Source organism: Geotrypetes seraphini, chromosome 2 (genome assembly GCF_902459505.1).
Source record: "Geotrypetes seraphini chromosome 2, aGeoSer1.1, whole genome shotgun sequence".
NCBI classification, from domain to species: Eukaryota; Metazoa; Chordata; class Amphibia; order Gymnophiona; family Dermophiidae; genus Geotrypetes; species Geotrypetes seraphini.
The window spans coordinates 203,823,660-203,851,443 of NC_047085.1; the positions used below are offsets into that span (position 1 = coordinate 203,823,660).

Consider the following 27,784-nt stretch of genomic DNA (forward strand, 5'->3'; position numbering starts at 1 on the left):
ATGGCAAATGAGTTTTAACATGGATAAGTGTAAGGTGATGCATGTCGGTAACAAAAGTCTTATACATGAAAACAGGATGTTCGGTGCAGTACTCTGACAGACCCCCCAGGAAAGAGACTTGGGAGTACTGGTCGACAAGTCAATGAAGCCGTCCATGCAATGCACGGTGGTGGCGGCGAAAAGGGTGAAAAGAATGATTAAGAAGGGGATCACGAACAGATCAGAGAAGGTTATTATATCGCTGTACCGGGCCATGGTATGCCCTCACCTGGAATACTGTGGCCAGCACTGGTCGCCGTATATGAAGAAGGACACAGTACTACTCGAAAGGGTCCAGAGAAGAGCGACTAAAATGGTAAAGGGGCTGTACAGTGTAACTAAAATGGTTAAGTTGCCGTACAGTGAGAGATTAGAGAAACTGGGCCTCTTCTCCCTTGAAAAGAGAAGACTGAGAGGGGACAGGATTGAAACATTCAATATAATGAAGGGAAAAGACTTAGTAGATAAAGACGGGTTGTTCACTCTCTCCAAGGTAGACAGTGAGTGGTAGAAAACTGAAACGCTCTTTCAGAGGCTGTTATAGGGAAAAACACCCTCCAGGGATTCAAGACAAAGTTAGACAAGCTCGTGCTGAACCAGAAGTACGCAGCAGGTAAGGCTAGTTTCAGTTAGGGCACTGGACCTTGACCTAAGGGCTGCCGCGTGAGCGGACTGCTGGGCATGATGGAGCACTGGTCTGACCCAGCAGCAGCAATTCTTATGTTCTTATTCCTTTAGGAAATTTTGCAACGACTTTGAGAATACTCCTAATGGAAAAGCAATCACTACAAAGTTCCCTTCCAGCCATCCTACAGGTACAACAGCCCGCAATTAGGGAGAAACCAGCCTCCAAGAATCGAAAATGTAGCCCTGCTACGCTACAGAAAAGCTGCACTACGCGTACCCAGTTGCAGGCCTAGGCGAGAGGAGACCAGCACGAAAACTAACCTTCCTGTGCTTCAGGAGGGTAATGCGAACTGAGGCCGGCTCTCAGGAGCCGCAGCACTGTTGCACCCCGCGTGGCTGGCGTTTTCACCGCCGCAACGTTCCAGAACATCCTCGGTTCAAACGGAACGCTCGCTCTCAGACGCCATCTAACTTTTACAGGAAAAGCCCTTTCTGAAGCTGCGCTACTCCACTAGGGCTCCTCCCCGTCCGGCTGTATAACCAAATGTTCTTTTCCACTTCGTTCTGCTAAACGCGAATTCGCTTTTTCTTTTTCCCGTAAAGTGAAACGAGGGGAAAAATAGGTATAACCCAAAGAAAGGTTAAAACACATATTATTTTGTGACAGGTCAACTTTTTTTTTTTTTAATTCTACCCTATAATGCACATGCTGTAGGTAGGAATTATAAATAGCTGTTCATCAGTCTTTTCCATAGACCTAGGAGCTGAATCTGCAGTTACTGATAAAAATTGATAGAAAGTGTCATGGTACCTAGTAGGGACCCCCCAAATAACTCCACACCACCAAGGGGTTCAACAAAAAAAAATAATTATACAATTTATTAAATACAGGTAGAAGAAGCTCTTCACATGGGTACATTACATTTCATCTCACATTTATCGCCTTTACCAAAAACAGATCAAGGCGATTTACAGTTAACAAAGATCAATACAACTAACAATTGGCAAAAAACAATAACATCAAAAGGCTAATTTGTGCTTTTACTAAAAATTTATGGGCTGATGACTGGTTAAAGACAACATTAATGCCTTTGGGGCTCATAATTTAAAAAATTAAAATGTCCAAAAAACTGCCTGAGTCGGCACTTAGACTTCCTAATCACCGAGACATCCAAGTGTCATAATCAAAACCTTTTCCCTGGATGTCTAGTGAGACATTTCTCCCACTGTGTGTCCAGGCATGCTGGAAGATATGCTATGGATATGTTTTGGGCAGGTTTAACTTGGGTATATAGAATGACACGGTGACCTGTTCCTGTGGCAAACCACAGGAAAACCACAGGAAAAGGTAAAACTTTTGTCTGTTTATCACCTGTGTGGGAACAAAGCTTTTTACTACTCTGCAGGAGTGGTAAAAAGCTTTGATCCTGTGAGGAACCCCCACCCATAATCACAGCTCCCCTTCAGGAGTCCTGAGGGAAACAAATGTAGGTGTTTGATTTCCCTCCCCCACCTAACGGGTCCTATGGAGGGGAGGGTTGGAACTGAAGAGATGGGAGATAACTACAGGACCTGCAGAGGGGGTGCTGGAGGGAAGGAGAAGAGATGCTGCACCTGTGGAAGGGGAGCTGATGGAGGGAAGGGGAAGAGATGCTGTTGGAGGGAAGATGAGGGCAAAAGAGATGCCATACTAAGCAGATGAAGGGAATGAAATACTGAACACAGCAGAAAGGAGAGATGCAAGAAGGTATCAGAAAAAGAGGGGAAATAATGGGCATGGAGAGAATAGGGACAGACACAAAGGGAGGTGCTGCTTGGGAATGGTACATGGACAGAGCAGGGCAATGCTAGACATAAGAGGGACAGAGGGAAAGTGCTAGATGTGGAAACGAATAGAAACACAGAAGGGAGATGAGTAATGCCGGACATAGAGTAGTGATGACAAATACAGGGAGGACACAGGGGAGATGCTGAATGGGACACAGAGAAGAGAAATATAGGTACACAAAGATGGAAGATGGATGGTGAACACAGAGAAGAAATGTCAAATGAGTAGGAGCCCCTAGCAAATGAGTTAAGAGAAGACAGAGGGAAACAGAAACCAGAGTCTGGGACCAACATGACATAAAAACATGACCCAATAAAAAGTAGAAAAAAATAATTTTATTTTCTATTTTGTGATTAGAATATATGAGAACTGTTTATCCTGCCAGTGCTAGTGTTAGACATGGGTAGGGCCCAGGACAGAAATTTGGGAGGGGACCTCAAAGCCCACTATTAGCTCGTGCCATCTTCAGCTTCCAACAGGCTTAGAGCTTTCTCTAGCCAGGGGCAATTGCCCTAATTGCATTCCTTGGCCTAACACCATCCCTGGTTTGTGTGATCTTTATATTTTGCACAGTATAGGAGGAAATGGATCTTTCTATTTCTTTGGTTTTGTACTATAAGAAGGTATGGCTTCTTGGGATTTTGGTTTATATTTATCATTTTCGGTTAGCTATTATGTATTTGGCATTTGTGTTCTGTGTGTGTGACCAAGGTATTCTGTTAAGATGAATTTTCTTTGAGGCGTTCATTTTTCCTGATGGTGGAGGGGATATTGTGAGGGGATACGGGTTTTGTTGATCCTTTTTCTGTATTTATAAAATGGCATTTGTATATTATAATTTATTTTTATACTTTAATATGATTTCAAATATAAAATCATAACTATTTGAGGCTTGTGCGGATGGGATCAGAGTTTGCAAGGGTGGGGACAGAGTTCGTACGGATGAGGCAGGTATGGAGAGAGCTTTCACGGACAGGGTAGGACGGAGACAGAGCTCACACAGACAGGGCGGAGACAGAGCTCACATGGACGGGGTAGGGACAAATTTTTTCCCCGCATCATTCTCTACTTGGGCATCTTGAACCTTTTCCAAGATGTCCTGGATGGAACTTGACATTCGGAACTAGACCTCTTTTAGAAGCATCTAAGTGCCAAAAAGGGACCCGAACTGACAAGATAACCACTGGATATATTAAGGCAAGGGTCCCTAACCACCAGGGAGCGGACCAGTACCGGGTCGTGGGCTGTGCCGAACCGGGCACAAAGAAAGAAAAAAATTTTGTATTTTTATTATTTTACAATATAGGTGTCAGAACGGGGTGGGGGGGCACAGAGGCCATAGGCCCCCCCCCCAAATTGACGGAATCATCATCCAGAGCAAGGGCAGTTTTTCATTTGTAGCCCAAAGCACATCGCTGGCGGCAGCAATCACATACACTGTCCTGCAACCAGCACCGGTGTTTTCTCACTACTGCAGCCAACCCTCTTTGACATAACTTCCATTTTGTCAGAGGCAGGCCTGCAGTAGAGATGTCAGTGCTAGGGTACCATATGTGATTGGCTGCAACCAGCGATATCATTTTGGCTGCAAATGAAGGTAGATCATGGGGCGGGGTAGAAAAGAGCTGGGGAGAAAGCTTGCAGGAGACAGAGAGATGGACTGGGGGGCAGAAACGAGAGAGAAATGTCATACTCAAGGGGGCAAGGAAAGAGAAAATGGGCAGGAGGCAGAAAGTGTTGGACTCATGGAGAGGGAGAGATATTGGTTGGGGAGGGCAGAAAGAAAGGAAGGCGATTGTCACACTCAGGGGAAGGGGGGAGGGCAGAGTAAAAAGTTGGACTCATGGAGGGAGAGATGTTGGTTGAGGACGGAATGAAGACCAGAGGAGAGGACGCATGTAGGAGGCAGAGATAAAGAAATTTTGGATCGGTGGAGGGAGTGAGAAATGTTGGACTGGGGGGGGGGACCCACAAAGGAGGAAGGAAGGGGAGATGTTGGACTTCAGGGGGCAGGAGAAAGGGAGGGAGAAATATACTGGGGAGGAGAGATGACTCAAGGAAGGGAGCGATGTCAGATTCCAGAGAAGGGTGAGGGAGAGAAATGTCAGACCACTGGAAGGGGTTGATTTGCAGGCTTATGTCTACATATTGAGAGCATATTTGGCACCATCTACTGGAGTTATTTGGAACACCCCTGTGGAAGGCTTTTCAACCCAAACCACGGACCATGTTGGGGTCCAGTACAAAAAGGATCAGACTCTATGTTAGGCTTGTATTATTCTTTATATATGTTTTAGTTATTTATATAGTTTTAATAAACTGATTGTCCTTGAGGCTGATGTGCTGTGTCCCTTCCCCACTCCTTTCTCAAGAAAGAGATATGTCAGACTGAGAGAAGGAGAGATTTATCAGACCACAGGAAGAGGAGAAGGGAAGAAGAGAGATGTTGGACCATGGGGAGGAGAAGGAGGGAAGGAGGAGACAGATTTGAGATCAGGGAAGGAGGAGAGATGTAAAATCAGAGAAACATAAAAACATGATGGTAGATAAAAGGCCAAATGGCCCAACCAGTCTGCCCTTCCGCAGTAACCATTATCTCTTTCTCTCTCTAAGAGATCCTATGTGCCTATCCCACGCTTTCTTGAATTCAGAGACACAGCTTAGGCTAGGGGTCACACTGACCTAATAATATTTTTCACTTTATAAGAACTAACATATTTTTCTAACTGTTCCTTTAATAATGCTTGGGAAACAAAACTTAGCTGTTTACCTTGAGATCCCCAGTATTGCTGGGATGTGTCATGATTCAATAGCATGTGATAATTAAGTCATTATTATTGCTAGGGACAATTACTAATGAAGTATGATTAACCAGAAACCATGTAACTTGAATAGAACCAATAGAACATTGCTGAAATATGCAATCTGTAACTGGATTCTAGTGAAGCAATTGTCATCTAATTGGAAGATGTACCAACTAGATACGTTTAATAATGAATTGATGTCATAATCCCCAAAAAATGGCCATTCACTTGTATTTGGGTGAGACATTTTGGATGTTGTCCTACCAGTTAGTAGGATGTGTGGTTTTAACTTAGCCACACAGCTGCCACTAGGATTAGTTTAGCCGCGGTTTCATGAAGCAGCCTGTTTTCCATAAAGATCCATTCTTTATAATACCAAAGGGCCTCAAAATAGTGCCTGGCAGGCCCTGAGTTTGAGACCACTGCTGTAGACTGAGAGAAAAGCTAAAACAGGCCTTTTTTTCTTTAAATAAGCTTTTAAATTATCAATTAAAGCAAAGAAACCTTTACACGCTGGAAATAAAAGATGGGCGCGCGCAAGACTTGCCTAGTACTAGTTTGATCATTCTGACAGTATTGTGAGTTCACGGACTGATGGCGGTCTTAAAACAGGGTTTTGTTTTGTGACATCACAGGACCTGAAGAATTCATGGCAAAGCTTAGGAGCGCCGCGTACACGCCGACAGCAGGTAGAAGCAGACTGTAACCAACGGTCGAAGCGGCCGCGGGGCGGTGAGGTGGAGGAGGCGCGAGGGCCATCCCCGACCTTTAACTTTTTTTTTTCTTCTTCTTCTCCTCCTTCTTTTCTTTTCCCCCGCCTAGTTTTCTTCCTTTCCATTTATTAATCTGATATTTCCCTCCCTTTCCTCTCTCTCCTCGCGTGACTCCCATGTGCCTCTTTCTACAGCTTCCGCGTATCACGTCGGGGCATGTGGCGGCGGCGGCGCAAGTCTTCGGCTCCGCGCTTCCCGTTGCGCTACTGCAGGCAAGTAAACTGATGGGGGAGGAGCAGTAGTTAGTGTTCAGTTTCCTCCCATAGTTTGGGTCTCTTGGGGGCGGTCTTGCAACCGTGGAAAGAACAGTTTTGTCCCGCCTCCTCATTTCGCTTAATTATAGCTGCAGATGCCAGCTCAGTTGGAAGGACTCTTGGGCTGTGAGGTTCATTGCTGTAGACTTGGACCTCTGAAACCAGGGAGAGTCACCCAGGCCTTGGGTTTTGGGAACAAGTCTTTCTGTTATCATAAGTGACTGGGTTCTTTTCCGAATCTGACCACTATTTACCCCTTCAGATTAGTGCATAAAACGATGTTACATAGTATAGATAGAAAATTCTGCAAAAGCCTGGAGATTTAGGTTGAGAATTTTAGTGAGGTTTTTTTTTTTTCAGTTACTGTATTTGAAATTCACTTGGATGTCGTAAGCATGTCTATTTTTTGTAACCTGTGTGGCATTGCCTCTTTAAGATATTACAGTACTGTACTAGTATTTGGATCCTATCCAAGGAAAAAGCAGAGTAATTTAAGCATAGGACCTATAACTGCATTACTTTTGCATTTATGTTGGAGCATGAGTGTGGATCAGATAGTGTATCTGGCATAGGCATCAGGTAGGTTCATTTACTAAAACTCTTTTTTGTCCTCCCATGCACAAATGAGAAAAGATCCTATCAAATAAAGGGCTAGATTCACTAAGCAAACCGATCGTGTACCGCTCGGTTTGCGCTCAATTTCCGACTCCGGCTCAATTCACTAACCACCTTCCAGACCTCATCCGCATCCTATGCGATCAGCGCATGCAAATGAGTAAAAATGCATGTAAATCTCTTAATGCGTCGATTCATGAAACCATTTCGTCCAAACCAACTGGCCTTTCCGTTCCAAAAAGTTACGACTGCTGAGGACCAGTTGTTTACATCCTCGGCGGCTATTTCTGCCTAGCAACTGATGCATGCATGTTAAGAACCCCATCAAAAATATATATCTACCCCTCCAAAAATCATAAATATATCAAAACTTTTAAATATATGTAAACCTTCATGTACATAAGCGTTAGAAATAATATTTTTTTCTTTTTTTGGAATGCGCATAGCGAGTGTGGGAGAAAATCTCGGATCTGTAATGCGCATTGTTAAAAAATCACGGATTAACCCCGTGCTCTCCTTGCACATTGTACATTTCAAATATCAATTCCAAATAACAAAAAAAAAAAAAAAAAAAAATCAAATAAAACTTTTATGGGCCAGCTATCCCTCCCCCCTTCCTTCCAGCTGGATTGTCATGTGCATGTGACGTCAGGGTGTCGCTATAGTGGTTGCTATGTGCTTCACAGCAGATAGAGCCACACAGCCTCCTGGGATTCATAGGCTGTATAAAACAGTGCCTGATCCCAGCGCATTCAACAACTGTTAACTGTTGTGCCTTCTAGCAACTTAACAATACTTTTCCTGAGAGAAATGGATTGCGCTCATCGGCTACAGTATATGCTTCTTTTGGAATACGAGTTCGCCGAGGAAGATGAGGCTACAGCTAGAGAAATGAGAAGGTGAGCACTTCCCTGCCCGCGTGTGTTTCGTGAGTGAATTGTCCTGGATGGGATGTCGGACAAGAAGATAATGGACGATTACCATCTTAGTAGGGATTCGATTTTACATCTTTATGGTGAAATTAGAGCCAACATCGATCCCCAAACTTTTTGTTCACTTGCAGTTTCTGGTCTCGTGAGGCTGCTTGCCATTCTTCATTTTCTTGCCACCGGATCCTTTCAGCGAGTCATCGGCTGTACAAGTGGTGTGGGACAGCCGTCAGTGTCCAGATTTGTGGGACTGGTTCTACAAGCAATCCTAAAACGTGCCAAGTAGTACATCAGGTTTCCAGAGACTGTGGAGGAATAACAGCAAGTGAAACAAGACTTTTGTCATATAGCTGGAATGCCCAATGTCTTGGGCGCCATTGACTGTACACATGTACTAATTTCTCCCCCTATTGGACTGGAAATGATATATCGGAACCGCAAGATGGGACACTCTGTGAATGTACAAGTCATATGTGATGCCCACCTCCTTGACGTTTCCAAGTTCCCTGGTAGCTGCCACGATTCCTTTATACTTGCAAACTCCATCATTGGATACAAATTTGCAGAGGGACATTTTGGACGATCATGGCTACTTGGTATGTAATCTGTGTATTCAAATAATTTCATTTTCCCAAAAATGATACAATATTACGTATAATATAAACATCCAGTCTTTTCTTTTTACAGGAGATGGCAGATATGGTTGCAGTCCATGGCTAATGACCCCACTGCTAGCACCACACTCCAACGCAGAGAAACGTTATAACGAAGCACACATCTCGACGCGGTGTACCATTGACCGGACTTTCGGGGTACTGAAGAGTCGTTTCCATGCACTGCATCTCTCTGGAGGAGCTCTACAGTATAGTCCCCATATGGTGTCCGAAATCATAGGCGTGTGTTGTGTGCTGCATAACCTTGCACTGAACCATCATGTTGAACTTCTGGAGCCTGAGGATCTGGACAATGATTTTGACATCGACCCACCTCCCACAACCGGGGAGGCCACAAGGGTGTCAGGCGACAGCTCTTCACAGAATACTTTCTGTTGACGAGCTATGAGGTGTGTACCGTGTTAGATTTTTCCTATTAAATATATATAGCTATATATCTATATCTTAATAATAATTTTATTTCTTATATACCGCTATACCATAAGTTCAAAGCGGTTTACAACAAAGATACATACAGTCAGTGATTGAGATACAGGTAATAAGCATTCGATCTGGAATACAATTACAGTTGAAGGAGTACGAAAGTAATCTAAAATCTAAAAGTTGGAACAGTGGCGAAATTAAGATGAGGACAGCTGATAGGAATTGATAGAGATATATATAGTACAACCTCCTCCTGTTCAAGTATTAATTTTACCCCTTCCATTCTCTGTGCACCATTTGCAGGCAAACCATACTTGCAGTGAAGATATTGGAAAGTGTTCCACACATCTCATCCAGCAACATCACCTATCCCTACGTCCACAGTAACATGAAGATAGTCACCAGTATGCCAAATGACTGTTCCCTACATCTGCATGTTGTTTTTCAGACTGCCATTGGACTCTCATCTTGTCCTTTTTATTTTCTATGATGTTAAATATTGAAATAAAATTTTTAATTGAGCTGAGGTGGGTGTCACTTTAATAGGCATATGCTAGTGTGTGACACATGATATGTAGTGTATAAGGGGTCTTTGGAAACATTTTATCTTTTCTGAACATTACAATCTATTTCCTCTTGTTGCTCCACAGTCATAGGTTTTTAGGGGGGGGACCCACAATGGGTTTTCCAGAGAGACATCTGCATGCAAATACCTCCCATAAGTAAGCACATTGACCTACATCAGTTTGATGTTTTTCACATGTCAATGAGTTTAGACCCTCTCATGTATGGATTCTTAAATATATTATTAAAATTATAAACAGTACCTCAGATCTACTACAATAAGTATTACTGTGGTCAAGGATTTACTATTTGCAACTACTGAATATGTATTTAATTATAAATTTTAAGCTTCATCCATAAGCAGCTCTGGTTATAAATAAAAGTTCCATAGCATGTCATGTTGTGGTCACAATATGAAGCTGTATCAGTCCAGGATATGGGACTTTCCAGGGTTAACGAAAATCAGCATGACATTTGAACCCTTAAGCTCTGGATGCTGAGGCTGTTGCTATGACTACAACGCCACACTCACCTGCATGTTGCGTAATGTTTATTGGAACCTTCTATAATGGTGGTGTTTGTGGCTTTGCCTAATATACCTGATTCTTTCCTCTTATACATATACTATTGCTTAACTGGCATTATTTATCCAAAAATGTGCTGTAAAAGAGCGGGTTTAAATCCCGTACAAAAGTGATCATTTATTTTCCTTAGCTTTATGCTAAGGATACGTTACACTGACTGTGAAGCAGGTGCTTTTCTTCCAGTAACTATCCTCTCCTCCCTTCACGCATAGCGTTGCTTTAGCTAACCTATTGCAGCGCTATGCGTGTAAACGTCACTCCCCCACCCTTCACAATCTGCGGGGTATTTAAGCTCCGCATGTGCGTCACAACCACAAGATGTCTGACCAACTGAGGGGCCGCAAGCCAAACTTCTCTGAGGGAAAAGTGCTCCGGCTAGCAGAGCTCTTCTCTCTGAACGATAAAATCTTGTTTCCCCGAAAGGGCAGAAATAGGGACATCGTTACCATGGATTGGGCCTGGGGTAAACTACAGGCACTGTTCAACGAATGTGCCTTGACCCTGCGTTCCGTAAGTAAATGATTGGTAATACGCTGCATAACTGCAGGTGTTTCATTAGTGTTGTTTGTGCACACAAAAAAACTTTTTTGCATGATGCGCTGTTGGGTTTGGTTACAGCTAATATACCGTGCGATGTATGATTTATCTTGCGTTTTCGATCCTTCCTTTAATGTCTTAGATATAGCTTTTTCTTGCCACTTACCGCATGTTTTTCATTATGATGTTCTGAAAGCTGTATGTTTAATGCTAGGTTGAGGATCTAAAGAAGAAGTCCTTAGAGATAGTTATTGGTTTCTAGTAACCTGTGACTTTTTCCCTTGTCAGTGACCCCATATTGGACACGAGATTTGGTCAGGCGGTGTTTGAAGAGATGAATAAAGACTGCCAAAAAGGCAAACAGGATGCTAGAAATTATTAAAAAAGGGATGGTTAACAAGACTAAGAATGTTGTAATGCCCCTGTATCGTTCTATGGTGCAACCTCATCTGGAATAGTAGTCTGAAGTATTGCGTTCAATTCTGGTCTCCTAATCTCAAGAACGATATGGTGGCGCTAGAAAAGGTTCAAAGAAGAGCGACCAAGATGATAAAGGGTATTATGGAACGCCTCTCATATGAGGTAAGACTAAAAATGTTAGGGCTCTTCAGCTTGGAAAAGAGATGGCTGAGGGGAGATATGATTGAAGTCTACAAAATCTTGAGTGAAGTAGAATGGGTACAAATGGATCGATTTTTCACTCCGTAAAAAATTACAAAGATTAGGGGATACTTGAAGTTACAGGGAAATACTTTTAAAACCAATAGGAGAACTTTTTTTTCACTCAGAGAATAGTTAAGCTCTGGAATGCATTGCCAGAGGTTGTGGTAAGAGCAGATAGCGTAGCTGGTTTTAAGAAAGGTTTGGACAATTTTCTGGAGGAAAAGTTCCTAGTCTGTTATTGTGAATGACATGAGGGAAGCCACTGCTTGCCCTGGATTGGTAGCCTGGAATGTTTCTACTCCTTGGGTTTTGGTCAGGTACTAGGGATCTGGATTGGCCACCACAGGCTACTGGGCTTGATGGACCATTGGTCTGACCCAGAAAGACTATTCTTATGTTAGCACATCTTCTGAGACATCATGGGTGATCTGCAGATTAACACCTCTCAGAAGAGAATCACTAACCACCACTACTTTTTGCTTCCCGATTCAGGAAAAAAATTTTGATTCGATTCAGCCTATTGTATTGGTTATTCGATTTGATTTGCCTGCCCAATTGGGTGTTTTTTTCAAACATCCTGGTGTATTTATTATATAGCTTCTTCACCCCCTTTGGCTTTTCCTAACCATACTGGCACTGTGGTGTAAACAAAAAGGACTTTCCTCTCTCTGTTAAATCCTAGCTCACGTTTGCGGTCTAACACCAGCTCTGGCAGGATACACTTTTCAAATCTGACATATTGTAATCACAAAACAGAAAGTAAAATTATTTTTTCTACCTTTTGTTGTCTGGTCAATATTCAAATCTTGTTGGTCCCAGGCTCTGGTTGTCTTGCTTGCCAGGGTCTCCTTCTTTCTTCTTTCTCCGTGCTAACCATCCATCTGCCATCTCTGTCCTCCCCTTCCATTTTCCTTCCCTCCCCCGGATGTCTGGCATTTTTCCTTTTTTTTGTCTCCATCCATAGATTCACCTTTTCTCAACTACCTTTTCATCCAGCATCTCTCCCTCCTTCCCCTCCACCCCAGGGTCCACCATCTCTCCCTTTCTCTTCCCAACTATCCAGTATCTCTATTTCCTCTCCACCCCATCCCTTGTGTCCAACTTCTCTCCCTTTCTGTTCCTTCCCTCCCTAAATCCCATTATCTACCATCTCTCTCCCACTCCTCTATTTTAGACCCATTATTTCTTCCCCCCAAAATCTGGCATATGCACATATCTTTGAACCCCCCTTCCCTCCCTCCCTCCGTGTACTTCACACCAGGACCTCCCCCCAAAGGTCTGTCCCCCCACGAAGGACTGCACCTCCCCTGAAGATCTGTCCCCCTAAAGGCCTTCACCCTACCCCTGAAGGCCTGCACCTCCCCCCCCGAAGGTCTGTCCCCCCTGAGGGTCTGTCTCCCCCTGAAGGCCTGCATCCCCCCAAAGGCCTACACCCCACCCCTGAAGGCCTGCCCGCCCCCCTCCCCCGAAGGACTGTCCCCCCACTGAAGGCTTGTTTGTTCCCCTCTGGCCTCCCACGCCTCCCTTTACCTGATTGCAGCAGAGAGCAGCCTGCAGAAAGGATTGCGGGTACTTTAGCAATCCTTGCAGATTGCCATAGGCCTCCGGAGCTGTCGTCTTTCTGCCTCGGTCCTGCTCCTCCTCTGATGTCAGAGGCAGGATTGCAGCAAAGGACGACAGCTCCGGAGGCCTATGGCAACCTGCAAGGTCGTTAAAGTACCTGCGATCCTTTCTGCAGGCTGCTTTCTGCTGCAATCAGGTAAAGGGAGGCGCGGGAGGCCAGGGGGGAAGCCATCCACTGCAGCACTTCCCGACTGGCCCTCCCACCTTGCCCTCTAAAGCAGGAGCGGCAGTGCTGGCAAGCAAGAGGCAGCGCTGCCGATCCTGCTTTAGGGGTCGAGGAGGGAGGGTCAGATGATGAATCGGGAGGCCAATTTTGGGGGATTTTGAATGGATTCAAATCGATTTACCCAAAATGAATCGGTGAATCAATTTGAATCATGAATCGGGCAGCACTAGTATTCACAGCACCAGGAACTATGAGGATTTCAAGCTTTGGGTTCTTCCTCTTCCTGGGATGCTCTCATCTCCTTTACTTCCAGGGCTGCATTCTGAATCTTGAGTTTGAGGGCTGGTGGAGTCATAGAACTGATCCTGCAGGATCAATAACATGTGACGGTGAGTGGGTATGGTCCACTAGTCTGGTCTGCTCTAGCAGGACTCAAGCATTATTTTGGGAATATTTACGTGTAGGTAGAATGATTTGACTAGATGTATTGCCAGGAAGAATGCAACAAAGACATAAACAGATTTAAGAAAATCACATTAGTGGAGATATCCAAATATTGAAAGATTTTTTGTTTTATTTATTTATTTAAATATTTATATAACGCTTATTGTCTTAAGTGGTCTACATTCAGGTACTTAAGCATTTTTCCCTAACTGTCCTAGTGGGCTCACAATCTATCTAATGTACTTGGGGCAATCGGGGATTAATTTTATTTATTTAAAAGATTTATCAACCATTTATTCCTAAGCGGCATTCAAAAGTTACATACATAAAATAAACAAGACTTATACAAATATCTTACATTACAGATTACAGATGAATAATTACATCTTAAAAATTACATTTCATAAATCTTCACAGTACCATTTATCTTAAAACTAGCAGGCAACAACATATCTTTTATTGAAACGCTTCTAGAAATAGTGTTGTTTTAAGTTTTTTTTTATTTCTGGGTATCAGATAAAGCCCTCAGTGGTCCAGTTAATTCGCTCCCATGATGGAGATGGCCAAATTTCTTGTGTTCTCATAATGCATTTTTGAGAAGTCTGACAATGACAAAAGTATTGCACCTTCAGAACGCAAGGTTCTGAGCGGTCGATTGCCATGGTTTGTAACAGGTACCAGGGAATCCCAGGATCACAAGGAGCAGTATAGGGTTTGAACCCACAACTTCAGGGTGCTGAGGCTGTAGCTTTCACCATTGCACCACACACTCCCCACTACACACTCTCCAATACCCACACTCTGACAATACAGAAATAAGGTATTTTAAAGTAGTAGATTATAGCATATAGAGATGAGGATTGATAACCCATAGAGAGTAATGGGGCTGCATAACTGTGATTGAGGTTTCTAGACTTATGACTGTTCAGAGTAGGACTAAATATATTCAGGTCCCAGGGGCGTGAAAGAAAAGTAAGAAAGATGTGTGTATTTTGGATGAATGGTTGGTTGAGCACAGATTTTTTTAAATGGAATGGAGGGTGTTAATGGAGTGCCTAGTGGAAGCTGCTCTTTATCTGAGGACAAGTAGGCAGGATATTCTCATATGTGGGTGATGTCATCCACGGAGGATGACAAGGACAGTGCAAAAGTGTACCTTCACTTTAAAGTCTCGAGACTGCCTGTACTGTACATGCATCAATGGCTTCCTGCCTGATGACAGCTCGCAGGATCATCAGTTCTCTGCGGAGAAGAGAAGCTGTCTCTTAGAGTTTCTCTACTACACACTATATAAGAATTTTTTTTCTTTTCCTCAATTTTCATAAATATTTTTAATAATTCTTCATATCAAACCTTTTGTTTTTCAATCAATACATAAACATGTTATTTCCTTTTATATCATTCTCTCTCTCACACACACATTTGTTTAGCAGAAGTCTGTCTTGTGCAAAACATAAGAACATAAGCAGTGCCTCCGCTGGGTCAGACCACAGGTCCATCTTGCCCAGCAGTCCGCTCCCGCGGCGGCCCGAACAGGTCACGGCCTGTCTGAGACACCAGAAGGGGCCCCCTTGCCACCTTGGTTTCCCATTGAGTTTTATCTTCCCATCGAAGTCCCATCCTAACCCTCCGGTCTTGCACATGCACGACCTGGTTGGATTTCTATACTTGTATATATTTCTATACTTTGTAAATATAAATAACTGGTATCGTATTATTTTTAGACATGTACCACCACTTAAAATCTGAAAATGCACAAAATCAAAAGTCTGCAAAATATACTGAAGGAAGCATACTGGAGAAGGCCTGCACCCAAGAACACATAGAGAACATGTCTGAAGCAGAAGTCAGTTCCCTCAGCAGCTTGTCTCTAGAAATGCCACCTGGAGACTCTTTGTTTGATTATGAAAGGAGCCATCTTGCTTCAGATATATCCCAGGTACCTCTCAAGAATGAAAAAGGAATCATTATTATGTAAATAAGATGTAGAATGTCTATAGAGGAGAGTGTAGTGTAGTGATTAGAGCTACAACCTCAGCATCTTGAGGTTGTGGGTTCAAACCCTGCGCTACTCCTTGTGACCCTGGGCAAGTCAGTTAATCCTCCATTGCCCCATGTACATTATATAGACTGAGAGGAGCCTACCAGGATAGATAGGGAAAAATGCTTGAGTACCTGATTATAAACCGCTTAATACATCTTGTCCAAGCAGTATATCAAATCTCATTCTCTTTCCCTGGAAGGAAATAGATAGCAAATTTCCTGCATATAGTGCAATTTTTCTTAAGGCACACTGAATCTTTAGTATGCAAAATCTGTTTTGATTTTGCTGTTTGTAAGTTAAAGATATTATTTTAGAAGCCTTATGCACTATTCCATGTGAAATCATGATTTTAGAATAGCTGCGATGTACACCTTTATGCGCTGACCAGTTGAGATATCCCTGTTTAAAAAAGGGGCATATTGGAGACACAGGAAGGGTGTCACTGAGTATACATGTTTGACATATTCCGCAAAACCTGTGCATGGAAAATGTAAATTTTGGCAGCTCTGCTGTCCATACTAGACCAGACCAGAACATCTGGTTTTGTGTCTGTCAACCAACAGATTGGGACAGAGAACAAAACTTTGTGAGCCCTGCCCTAAAAGGATATAGTGATGATTGTCATTGCAGTTACTAACTGGTGTTTGTTGAAAGTCCCTAGACCATCTGGAGAGTTATTACCCACTTAAGCAGAGAGTTATTCAGGATTTAAAGGAGACCCATGAGTCCTATAGAAAAAAATGAATTGATACATAACTAAAACATGTTTGTCTAGAGCAGGGGTGCCCACACGTTTTGGGCTTGCGAGCTACTTTTAAAATGACCAAGTCAAAATGATTTACCAACAATAAAATTTAAAAAAACACAAAGCGCACTGTACGCAGATAAAATGTTAATTATCATTTATATTCTGCGGGTTTTCAAAAAGGTCAAGGCAGATGACTTTATGCAATGTCACCTCAGTAACAACTATACAAAAATAGACAAATATACCCCTCCCTTTTTACTAAACCACGATAGCGTTTTTAGCAATGTGCAACAATGGGAGCCTGTAACTAATTGGTGTTAAGACAGCTTTTGTGTTTCATAATCCTTACTTTAAGAGAACATGAAGTCTAACCTACATCTACCACCCTTTCTGTAAAAAAGTATTTCCTTAAATTACTCCTAAGCCTTCAGTAGACTCCCTCATTATCGGCTCAATTTGATCTCACTTGTTTGGAGCCTCACGGTACTTCTGTGACTGTCCATCGAAGCATCAGGCTTCTATTAAGGGATATCCTGTGAGAGGACGTTGTACTAGCTCTCCACATCGAGTTCCTACTTCACAAAAGTCCTCTTCTTCAGTGCAGCATTCTAGAGCTCGGCATGGGGGTTATTCATCATGTCCAATTCCTCTTTTGAAACAACATGCTTCTCTGTAAAAGAGGGCTCAGGAATTTTTTGAAGATGGACCAAAGGACAAGTTGCAGGGGTCCAGGGCACAAATGAAATTGGCAAGCAAGACTAACAGAGAACACGGAATCCAGAAGGACAACCGAAAATGGGGAAATGGGCTGAGGACGAAACAGACACCCCACAGGAGGAGGATGACCGAGACGAGGCTTGGGGACTGGCAACTCACGAGGGGGTCGCCAGGAGTGCCAAACCACAAGGAAAACCAGCAAGAAAGGTGAACAACCGGGACTTACATTGCCTATACACTAATGCTAGGAGCCTAAGGGCTAAAATGGGAGAGCTGGAAGTCTTAGCCAGCAAAAAGGGCCTAGACTTAATTGGAGTCACAGAAACATGGTGGACCGATGACAATCAATGGGATGTGGCTTTACCAGGGTTCAAACTCTACAGGAGAGATAGGTCACACAAAAAGGGTGGAGGACTAGCGCTATATATAAAGGATTCCATACCTTCAACCAGGATGGAAACAGCAGTAAGGGCGGATGACTTGAAATCACTATGGGTTAAGCTATCCGGAGGAACTGGAGCAGACATAAAATTGGGTCTGTACTATCGTCCACCTGGACAAACGGAAGAAATCGACCAGGATCTGGAGGCTGAACTGAGGCAGGTATGCAAAAGCAGAAGGGTGGTGGTGATGGGGGACTTCAACTACCTGGGAATAGACTGGAGTATCGGGCACTCAAACTGCATGAGGGAGACCAAATTCCTGGAGGTCACGAGGGACTGTTTTATGGAACAGCTGGTCACAGAACCAACACGGGGAGATGCAACTCTGGACCTAATCTTTAACGGACTAGGGGGGCCCGCTAAGGAGGTGGCGGTACTAGCCCCACTAGGAAACAGCGATCACAACATGATCCAGTACAGGCTAGAAATTGGATCATCAAAGGTGAAAAGAACTACGACAGCATTCAACTTCAAAAAAGGAAATTATGATGCCATGAGGAAAATGGAGTCCGTAGAAAAAGCCTAGACCCTACTCAAGGGCACGGTGCACGAGGCACAGAACCTGTGCATCCCCAAGTTCAGGAAAGGGTGCAAAAAAAATAGAACAAAAAACCCAGTGTGGATAACAAATGCAGTGAAAAAGGTGATAAATGACAAGAAGGCATCTTTCAAAAAATGGAAAAAGGACCAATCAGAGGACAACCAAAAGGAACATAAAAAACATCAAAAGGAGTGTCACCGAGTGGTTAGGAAGGCAAAAAGAGAATATGAAGAGAGACTGGCGGGGGAAGCAACAAACTTCAAATCATTCTTCAGGTACATCAAGGGGAAGCAACCGGCAAGGGAGGAAGTGGGACCCTTAGATGATGGAGACAGAAAGGGAGTGGTAAAAGAGGAAAAAGAGATAGCTGACAGGTTAAATGAGTTCTTCACGTCAGTTTTCACGAGGGAGGACACAACCAACATTCCGGAACCCGAGGAGATCGTAAAGAGAGTTATCCCAGGACAAGCAGGCAGCATATTCTTAATGCATGGGTGACGTCACCGACGGAGCCCCGGTACGGACACTTTTAACTAGAAAGTTCTAGTTGGCCGCACCGCGCATGCGCGAGTGCCTTCCCGCCCGACGGAGGAGTGCGTGGTCCCCAGTTTCTTCGTTTCCGCGGAGCGAAGAAAACGTATGTGTTTTCAACGGCTGTTGAAAAATCTGAATTTTGCCTTCCCGCTCACAAAATTTTCTTCTTTTTTGTTCTTTTTCCCTTCGGGTTTCTTTTCCGTTCAAAAAAAAAAAAACTTTGCTTTTTCTTTTTTCTTTAATTTTCAGGCCGGCCCCGGCGGGGCCTGTTGCCACCATACAGGCCTCCGGTTTTGATTTTGCGGAGGCCGTGTTTCCCTTCATGCCCCCTCAGCCGGGCTTTAAGAAGTGCCAGCGGTGTGCACGCCCGATCTCTCTCACTGACCCGCACAATTGGTGCCTACAGTGTCTGGGTCCAGAGCATCGGGCTGACACCTGCACCCGCTGTGCTACTCTTAAAAAACGTACATTAAAAAATAGACAGATCCAACAAAATATCCTTTTCGGTACCTGATCTGCCATGGAATCGGCCGCGCCGTCGACGGCACCGCAAAAGTCGGCACCGACTACTTTGACGACGCCTGATCCTTCCTCGGGGTCACTAGCACCAGGTAAGCCGGCTAAGAAGCCTTCCACTTCCCTTGAGCGCCCTCCTGCCACAGCGGCGATGCCGATCCTTCCGACATCACGCCGACCCCGCAAACGCTTCGTCCCGATTTCGGTGAGTGCCTCGTCATCGGCCTCCTCATCGCCGGGGCATGGAGCGGCACCTATGGTACCGAAAAAGAAAAAAGCGGTACCGGTGCCTCCTCTGGACGACCGCATTGCGGTCATACTCCAAAGCCAATTGCAGGAGCAACTACAACAGCAACTCCAACACCTGTTGCCAGCAATGTTGGCCCTACTCCTTCCGGTACCGGACCGGCCCGAGCCTCACACCATACCACCGGTGTCGACCCCATCGGTACCATTGAACACGTCCATGCCGGTGCTCGCGGCTGAACCACAATCCTCCCGTGCAACCATGCTCTGATGCCGACCCTCCCCGACATCAAGACCGACACCGGTCCCCCCGAGACCGGGACCGGCACCGGTCTTCCTCCCCCGGTACCGTCTCGATGCGCTCTGGCAAATCTCTCTCTAAGACTCGCCACACTGAGCCATCCACACCACCATCCCGTCCTGCACACACCGACGTCAGGGACCCGGACTTATGGGAAGAATCCCCACCCGGTACCGATGATGAGGCTTCATCAACGGACGAGGAACCCTCGATGGTCGATACCGGTTCCAAACCTGAACAGTCCTCATTCACTAAATTTCTAAGGGAGATGTCGGCGGCTCTTTCTATCCCATTGGAATCCGACTCTAAGAAGTCCCAGGCTTTTCTCGACGCCTTAGACTTCGAACAACCCCTAAAGAATTTTTGAAGTTACCCGTCCATGACATCTTAAGGGAAACTTTTTACAAAAATTGGGAAAACCCTCTCACAGTACCGGGAGTCCCTTGAAAACTGGATAGTTTGTACAGGGTCATTCCTATCCCGGGGTTCGACAAACCTCAACTACCCCATGAATCTCTTCTAGTGGAGTCCACCTTAAAGAAAACCCAGGGCTCCAGTGTTTATGCCTCCACCCCTCCTGGCAGAGAGGGCAGAACGATGGATAAATTTGGCAAGCGCCTTTATCAAAATTCAATGCTTGCCAACAGGGCTAATAATTACACCTTCCACTTCTCCTTCTACATGAAGCATCTGGTGCAACAACTCTCCTCCTTACAAAAATACATCCCTGAACGTAAGGTTCCTGTTTTTCAGCAACAAATTTCCAGTCTACTCCAGCTCCGGAAATTCATGGTGCGCTCCATTTATGACTCTTTTGAGTTGACCTCTCGAGCATCTGCCATGGCTGTTGCCATGAGGCACCTGGCCTGGCTGAGAGTTTCTGACCTCGACATTAATCAACAAGACCGCCTGGCTAACGCACCTTGTCTTGGTGATGAACTCTTCGGGGAGTCCCTGGACTCAACCACCCAGAAACTCTCAGCCCACGAGACCAGGTGGGATACTCTGATAAAACCTAAGAAGAAGACTCCACCTGCTCGCCCCTACAGACAGCAGTCTTCCTACCAACGCAGGTTCTCGGCCAGACCTCTCAACCCGCCTCAACAACAGCCTCGCCGACCTCGGCAACAGAATCAAACTCAGGCTCGCTCACAGTCTCACCAACCTGCCAAGCCTCTCCCTCCGTCAAAGCCATCTCAGCCCTTTTGACTCTTTTCTCCAGGGCATAGCCAGTCTCCCACCATCATTGCCTCTTCCTCAGCCGATCGGAGGACGCCTTCAACTCTTCCTCAGCCGTTGGGAAGTCATCACATCAGACCTGTGGGTCCTCAACATAATTCGCCACGGCTACTCTCTAAACTTCCAGACTCTTCCACCAGACAATCCTCCCATAGAGTCTGTTTCTCACTCCTCCCAATCCCTTCTCCTCCTGAGGGAGGTCCAATCCCTCCTTCTTCTCAATGCCATCGAAGAGATACCCCCAGCCCAAAGGGGTCAGGGATTCTACTCCCGCTACTTCCTGGTTCCCAAGAAGACAGGAGACCTCCGTCCCATCCTCGATCTCTGGGACCTCAACAAGTGTCTGGTCAAGGAAAAGTTCAGAATGCTCTCCCTTGCCACGCTTTACCCTCTTCTCTCTCAACACGACTGGCTATGTTCCCTAGACCTCAAAGAGGCCTACACTCACATTCCAATCCATCTGACTTCACGTCGCTACCTTCGATTTCAGGTACAGCATCATCACTATCAGTACAAAGTGCTACCCTTTGGCCTCGCATCATCGCCCAGGGTGTTCACCAAGTGCCTCATTGTGGTGGCGGCCTTTTTCAGGTCCCACAACCTCCAGGTGTTCCCCTACTTGGACGATTGGTTAGTACTACAAGCCACTCAGCACACCATCTCCTTCCTCCACCTCCTGGGGTTCGAGATCAACTACCCCAAGTCGCATCTGCTTCCCACCCAGCGACTTCAGTTTATTGGAGCTGTCCTCGACACCACTCTGATGAGGGCGTTTCTCCCCTCAGACCGCCAACGGACCCTGCTCCATCTCTGCCATCAGGTGCTCCTTCGTCGCTCTATTCCAGCTCGGCAAATGATGGTCCTCCTGGGTCACATGGCCTCGACGGTCCATGTGCTTCCTCTGGCGCGACTCCACCTCAGGACACCTCAATGGACGCTGGCCAACCAATGGTCACAGACCACGGATCCTCCTTCTCATCCCATCTCTGTGACATCGTCTCTTCAGCAATCTCTTCACTGGTGGTTGAACTCCTCCAATCTTTCCAGGGGTCTACCCTTTCATCTACCCCCTCACTCCATGATCATAACCACAGATGCCTCCCCCTATGCATGGGGAGCTCACCTGGGAGATCTTCACACCCAGGGACTCTGGACCCATCAGGAGCGTCAGCATCACATCAACTTCCTGGAACTCAGGGCCATGTTCTATGCTCTCAAGGCCTTCCAGCACCTTCTCTACCCTCAGGTTCTTCTCCTATGCACAGACAACCAAGTCGCCATGTACTACATAAACAAGCAAGGCGGCACCGGATCTCCCCTCCTCTGTCAGGAGGCCATCTGCATCTGGACCTGGGCCACGGCCCATAGTCTCTTCCTCAAAGCTGTCTATATCCAGGGCGAACAGAACTCCCTGGCCGACAATCTCAGCCGCATCCTTCAACCTCACGAGTGGACTCTGGATCCTCCCACACTCCGCTCCATCTTTGCTCGCTGGGGCACTCCTCAGGTGGACCTCTTTGCAGCTCCTCACAACCATCAGCTGCCCCAGTTCTGTTCCAGACTTTTCTCTCCTCATCGTCTGGCCCCGGATGCATTCCTGCTCGACTGGACGGATCGGTTCCTCTATGCCTTTCCTCCACTGCCTCTTGTTGCGGATGTTATTCAAACTCCGCAGGGACAGAGCCACCGTGATTCTCATCGCTCCTCGGTGGCCTCGCCAACACTGGTTCTCCCTCCTGCTCCAGCTCAGTTCCAGGGAGCCCTTTCCTCTTCCTGTGTTTCCTACTCTACTTACGCAGCAGCATCAGTCTCTACTACATCCCAATCTGTCCTCGCTCCACCTGACAGCTTGGTTTCTCTCGGGCTGACCTCTCCAGAGAATCTGTCTCAGCCTGTCCGTCGCATTTTGGATGCCTCCAGGAAACCGGCCACCCTCCAATGTTACCATCAGAAGTGGACCAGGTTCTCCTCTTGGTGTCTACTGCATCACCACGATCCCACCTCATTGGCGGTGGAAACTGTACTGGACTATTTGCTCATTCTATCCGATGCTGGCCTCAAGTCCACCTCAATCAGAGTCCACCTCAGTGCCATCACTGCGTTTCATGAGCCTATCCTCGGAAAACCGCTTACGGCTCATCCCCTGGTTTCCTGGTTCATGAGAGGCCTCTTCAATGTCAAACCACCTCTGAAGCCTTCTCCAGTCGTCTGGGACTTGAATGTGGTTTTGTCAGCCCTCATGAAACCTCCGTTTGAGCCTCTTGCCACTACTTCACTCAAATTTCTGACATGGAAGGTGCTTTTCCTCATTGTCATCACCTCTGCCAGGAGGGTTAGTGAGCTGCATGCACTGGTTGCCGACCCACCTTTCACTGTTTTTCACCATGACAAGGTGGTTCTGCGTACCCATCCTAAATTCCTTCCCAAGGTGGTCTCGGACTTCCACCTCAACCAATCCATTGTATTGCCTGTCTTTTTCCCTAAGCCCCATTCTCTTCCTGGGGAACAGGCGTTGCACACGCTGGACTGTAAGCCTGCCCTTGCATACTACCTTGACCGTACCAGGGCTCACCGCTCGTCCCCTCAGCTCTTTTTATCCTTCGACCCTAACCGCCTAGGTCGCCCTGTCTCTAAACGGACGCTTTCCAACTGGCTTGCTGCCTGCATTGCGTTCTGTTATGCTCGGGCCGGTCTCTCACTGGAAGGTGCTGTCACGGCTCACAGGGTCAGAGCTATGGCTGCTTCTGTGGCTTTCCTCCGTTCCACGCCCATCGAGGAAATCTGCAAGGCTGCCACTTGGTCCTCAGTTCACACGTTCACTACTCACTACTGTCTGGATACCTTCTCCAGACGGGATGGACACTTCGGCCAATCGGTGTTACATAATTTATTTTCCTAATGGCCAACCATCCCTCCTCCCTCTCTGTTAGCTTAGAGGTCACCCATGCATTAAGAATATGCTGCTTGCTTGTCCTGGGATAAAGCACAGTTACTTACCGTAACAGGTGTTATCCAGGGACAGCAGGCAGATATTCTTACGTCCCACCCACCTCCCCGGGTTGGCTTCTTAGCTGGCTTATCTTAACTGGGGACCATGCACTCCTCCGTCGGGCGGGAAGGCACTCGCGCATGTGCGGTGCGGCCAACTAGAACTTTCTAGTTAAAAGTGTCTGTACCGGGGCTCCGTCGGTGACGTCACCCATGCGTTAAGAATATCTGCCTGCTGTCCCTGGATAACACCTGTTACGGTAAGTAACTGTGCTATCAGGATGAAAATCTGGTCCAACTAGAGGTGAGCAAGGTGGATGTCCTCAGGCAGATAGACAGGCTAAAGAGCGACAAATCGCCAGGTCCGGACGGCATTCACCCAAGGGTACTCAAGGAACTAAGGAACGAAATAGCTGAGCCACTTCGACAAATATGCAACCTATCCTTAAAAACTGGAGAGATTCTGGAAGACTGGAAAATAGCAAATGTCACGCCCATCTTCAAGAAAGGCTCAAGGGGAGACCCAGGAAACTACAGGCCAGTGAGCTTGACCTCGGTCCCGGGAAAGATGATGGAAGCGCTGATTAAAGACAGCATCTGGGAACACATCGAAAAAAATGGGCTTCTAAAGTCGAGCCAGCATGGCATCTGCAAGGGCAGGTCATGCCTTACGAACTTATTATACTTCTTTGAGGGGGTAAACAGCCAGGTGGATAAAGGGGATTCCATAGACATCATTTACCTCAACTTCCAAAAAGCCTTTGACAAGGTACCACACGAAAGACTGCTAAGGAAGCTATGGAACCACGGGGTGCAAGTGGAGGTCGACCGATGGATCAAAAACTGGCTGGCGGACAGGAAACAGAGGGTTGGAGTAAAGGGCCATTACTCAGACTGGCAATGGGTCACGAGCGGAGTTCCACAGGGGTCGGTGCTGGGACCGCTCCTGTTCAATATATTTATTAACGACCTGGAGGCAGGAACAAAATGTGAGGTTATGAAATTTGCGGATGACACCAAACTATACAGCAGGGTTAATAACATGGAGGACTGCGAAGATCTCCAAAAAGATCTGACAACGCTGGAAGAGTGGGCCAAAAAGTGGCAAATAAGCTTCAACATAGGGAAATGCAAGGTCATGCATGTAGGGAAAAAAAACCCGATGTTCACTTACAAAATGGGGGGATCACCGCTAGGGGTGAGCAACCTTGAAAGGGACCTGGGAGTGATGGTAGACACAACCTTGAAGGCGTCGTCACAGTGTGCGACAGCCTCAAAGAAAGCAAACAAAATGTTGGGTATCATTAAGAAAGGTATCACGACCAGGACGAAGGAAGTCATCCTGCCACTGTATCGTGCAATGGTGCGCCCGCACCTGGAGTATTGTGTCCAGTACTGGTCGCCGTACCTCAAGAAGGACATGGCGGTACTTGAGAGAGTCCAGAGAAGAGCAACTAAGCTAATAAAGGGTATGGAGGACCTCTCATATACTGACAGGCTGAAAAGGCTGGGGCTTTTCTCCCTGGAAAAGCGGAGACTTAGAGGAGACATGATAGAAACCTTTAAGATCATGAAGGGTGTAGAAAAAGTAGACAGGGACAGATTTTTCAAATTATGGGGGCACTCAGAGAAATTGAAAGGGGAAAGGTTTAGAACAAATGCCAGGAAGTTCTTTTTCACCCAAAGGGTGGTGGATACATGGAACGCGCTACCAGAGGATGTGATAAGCAGGAGCACGCTACAGGGCTTCAAAGAAGGATTGGACAGGTACCTGGAGAAGTTTATCAGATTGGATTGACAAGACCTTCCCTTAGTAAATCCATGTTGGTGGGGATCCCTTAGTCTTTAGTCATCCAGAAACGTGTCCAATCTGTTTTTGATCAACGTTTCCATAAGTTTACATACTATTGATGTGAGACTCACTGGTCTGTAATTTTTGGCTTCTGACCTGCATCCCTTTTTATGGAGTGGAATAACGTTGACAGTTTTCCAGTCCAAGGGAACTTTTCCCTTGCTTAGGGAAAGATCAAAAAGCTCGGCTAAGAAGTCGCGTTTCAATGGCTGTTGAAAAAAATTTCTTTTCGCTGCCTTCCCGCTCTCGCGGTTTTTTCTTTTCTTTCATTTTTAGTTTTAAAAAAAACAAAAAACTAAATATTTTTAGTTTATTTATTTTTTTCTTTTACCATTGTTGGTGGGGCCTTATGTGTCGCTGAACTGTTTTCTCCCCACATTATGGCTGTTTTTCCATGCAGGTTTTCCTGCTCCATTTCCATCAGTGTGGTTGCTTTGCTGGGGATATTGTCTTCACAGACATCCTTCTGTGGTTCTCGCAATGCCGGGTTCTCGGCCTTGCCATTTTCTTCTTCCCCTGCTCTTCTCTTCACCAACACATTTTTATTCTTCAGAAGCAGTTTTCCGTCGGCGTTGTCAGGAATCTGACACTCGCCGGTGTCAGTAATCCGGTGTCCAGCTTACTTCCGGCACAACTCTTCCAGCCTGTACCAACATTGACGGGCCCGATCTTCTCTAGGTAAGTTGGCTTGCAACTTTCTCTTTTGGGCTTCAGGTCATTGTAGCAGTGAGTCTAATCCTGCTGACCTTGGTCATTGTAGCAGTGAGTCAAGTCCTGCCAACCTTGATTAGTCCCATCTCTGACACAGATGGTACCGGTTCATAGGCCAAGGGTATCGGTGTTTTTTCTTTCTGACTCCGCTTCGATATCGATGAGTGCCTCGGTACGGGCAGACTCATCTTAGAAGCGTGGAGCGCTACCAATGGTACCAGTTCTTAGACCCAGGGTATCGGTGATTTTTCTTTCTGACTCCGCTTCGATATCAATGAGTGCCTTGGTACAGGCAGACTCATCTTGGAAGCGTGGAGCAACACCAATGATACCAGTTCTTAGACCCAGGGTACCGGTGTTTTTTCTTTCGGACTCCACTTCAATATTGATGAATGCCTCGGTACGGGCAGACTCATCTTGGAAGTGTGAAGCGACACCGCTGGTACAGGTTCTTAGACACGTGGTACTGGTGTTTTTTCTTTCCTGCTAAAATTTTTTCCGCACACCGATGGTACTGTGCTTTATCAGTTATGGACACACAATGTTGGATGTACAGTATTCTACATTCTGATTTGGCGTCTACAAAATTTTGATTATGCCCCTCCACATTTTATTGTATTATTAATGTTGTAAACAGTCTTGATATTGTTGGTGGAATGCTGATTCTTAAGTTTAATAAAGCAAATTAAATTATATCTTTCAGAGTCAGTAAAGAGAAATCTATTACCGTATTTCCCTATATGGAAATAATGTCTTGATTCTTCAGTATTTTCATTGAATAAAGATGGCTGTTTTCAAGGAATCAGTCAATGAGAACTGCTTTTATGTCTGTTTGTGATTACAGGTAGACACAGGAAACCTACTGAAAGATAACACCATTTCCCAAGAAAAACATCATTTTATAGAGGAAAATTTTGTGAAGGACATTGCAACACATGGTATGCATCTTTATGGAAATGTCTGGAAAATACCATTAGTAGCTATCGTATTAGATTATAGTTATTTATATTATGTCATGTCATGTCACAAGTGCTTGTTCTTTCATTCTAAGATTTCCTTTGGTGCCAGCAGAGCCAGGTGAAGATGCCCAGTGGGGAACAAAAGCTCAGGCTTCCACTGCTTGCTCTAGCTTTTTAAATTGCAGCATGGAGGGGGAAAGGGAGTAGATAGATGCTGATGTTAGCAGTTCAGTTTGGCACTGAGAGTAAGGGATGGCTGATTCTAGGGGCTAAACTCTGAGGACTCTTTTAAGAGATCAGACTCCACAGGTGACTCTTGAGGGGAGGAATGCTGGCCTAGTGCCTAAAAGTAAGCCTGATTCTAAGAAAAAGGTTGTAGGGGCTCATCATTAAAGATA

The 27,784-nt window shown here is 45.6% G+C and overlaps 2 protein-coding genes across 8 annotated transcripts in view; one reads left to right on the forward strand and one right to left on the reverse strand.

The window, feature by feature from the left end:
• Positions 1–6,263, reverse strand: part of LOC117355746 (mevalonyl-coenzyme A hydratase sidH-like) — a 33,903-nt gene extending 27,640 nt beyond the window's left edge. The window contains exon 1 of one of the 2 annotated variants that reach the window (XM_033934728.1): positions 5,846–6,263. In XM_033934728.1, coding sequence (XP_033790619.1) covers positions 5,846–5,864 — 19 coding nt within the window. In that variant the 5' untranslated portion in view covers positions 5,865–6,263. Of the gene's footprint in view, positions 1–987; positions 1,187–5,845 lie in introns of those variants that run through there. The other variant, XM_033934727.1, reaches the window with a different exon arrangement.
• CAGE1 (cancer antigen 1) overlaps positions 5,559–27,784 on the forward strand; it is a 157,642-nt gene continuing 135,416 nt past the window's right edge. For 2 of the 6 annotated variants that reach the window (XM_033934723.1, XM_033934721.1), the window contains exons 1-3: positions 5,561–5,987; positions 15,272–15,486; positions 27,272–27,365. In XM_033934723.1, the coding sequence (XP_033790614.1) occupies positions 5,948–5,987; positions 15,272–15,486; positions 27,272–27,365 (349 nt within the window). In that variant the 5' untranslated portion in view covers positions 5,561–5,947. Of the gene's footprint in view, positions 5,988–6,120; positions 6,284–15,271; positions 15,487–27,271; positions 27,366–27,784 lie in introns of all 6 variants that reach the window. The other 4 variants (XM_033934725.1, XM_033934722.1, XM_033934720.1 and 1 more) reach the window with 4 other exon arrangements.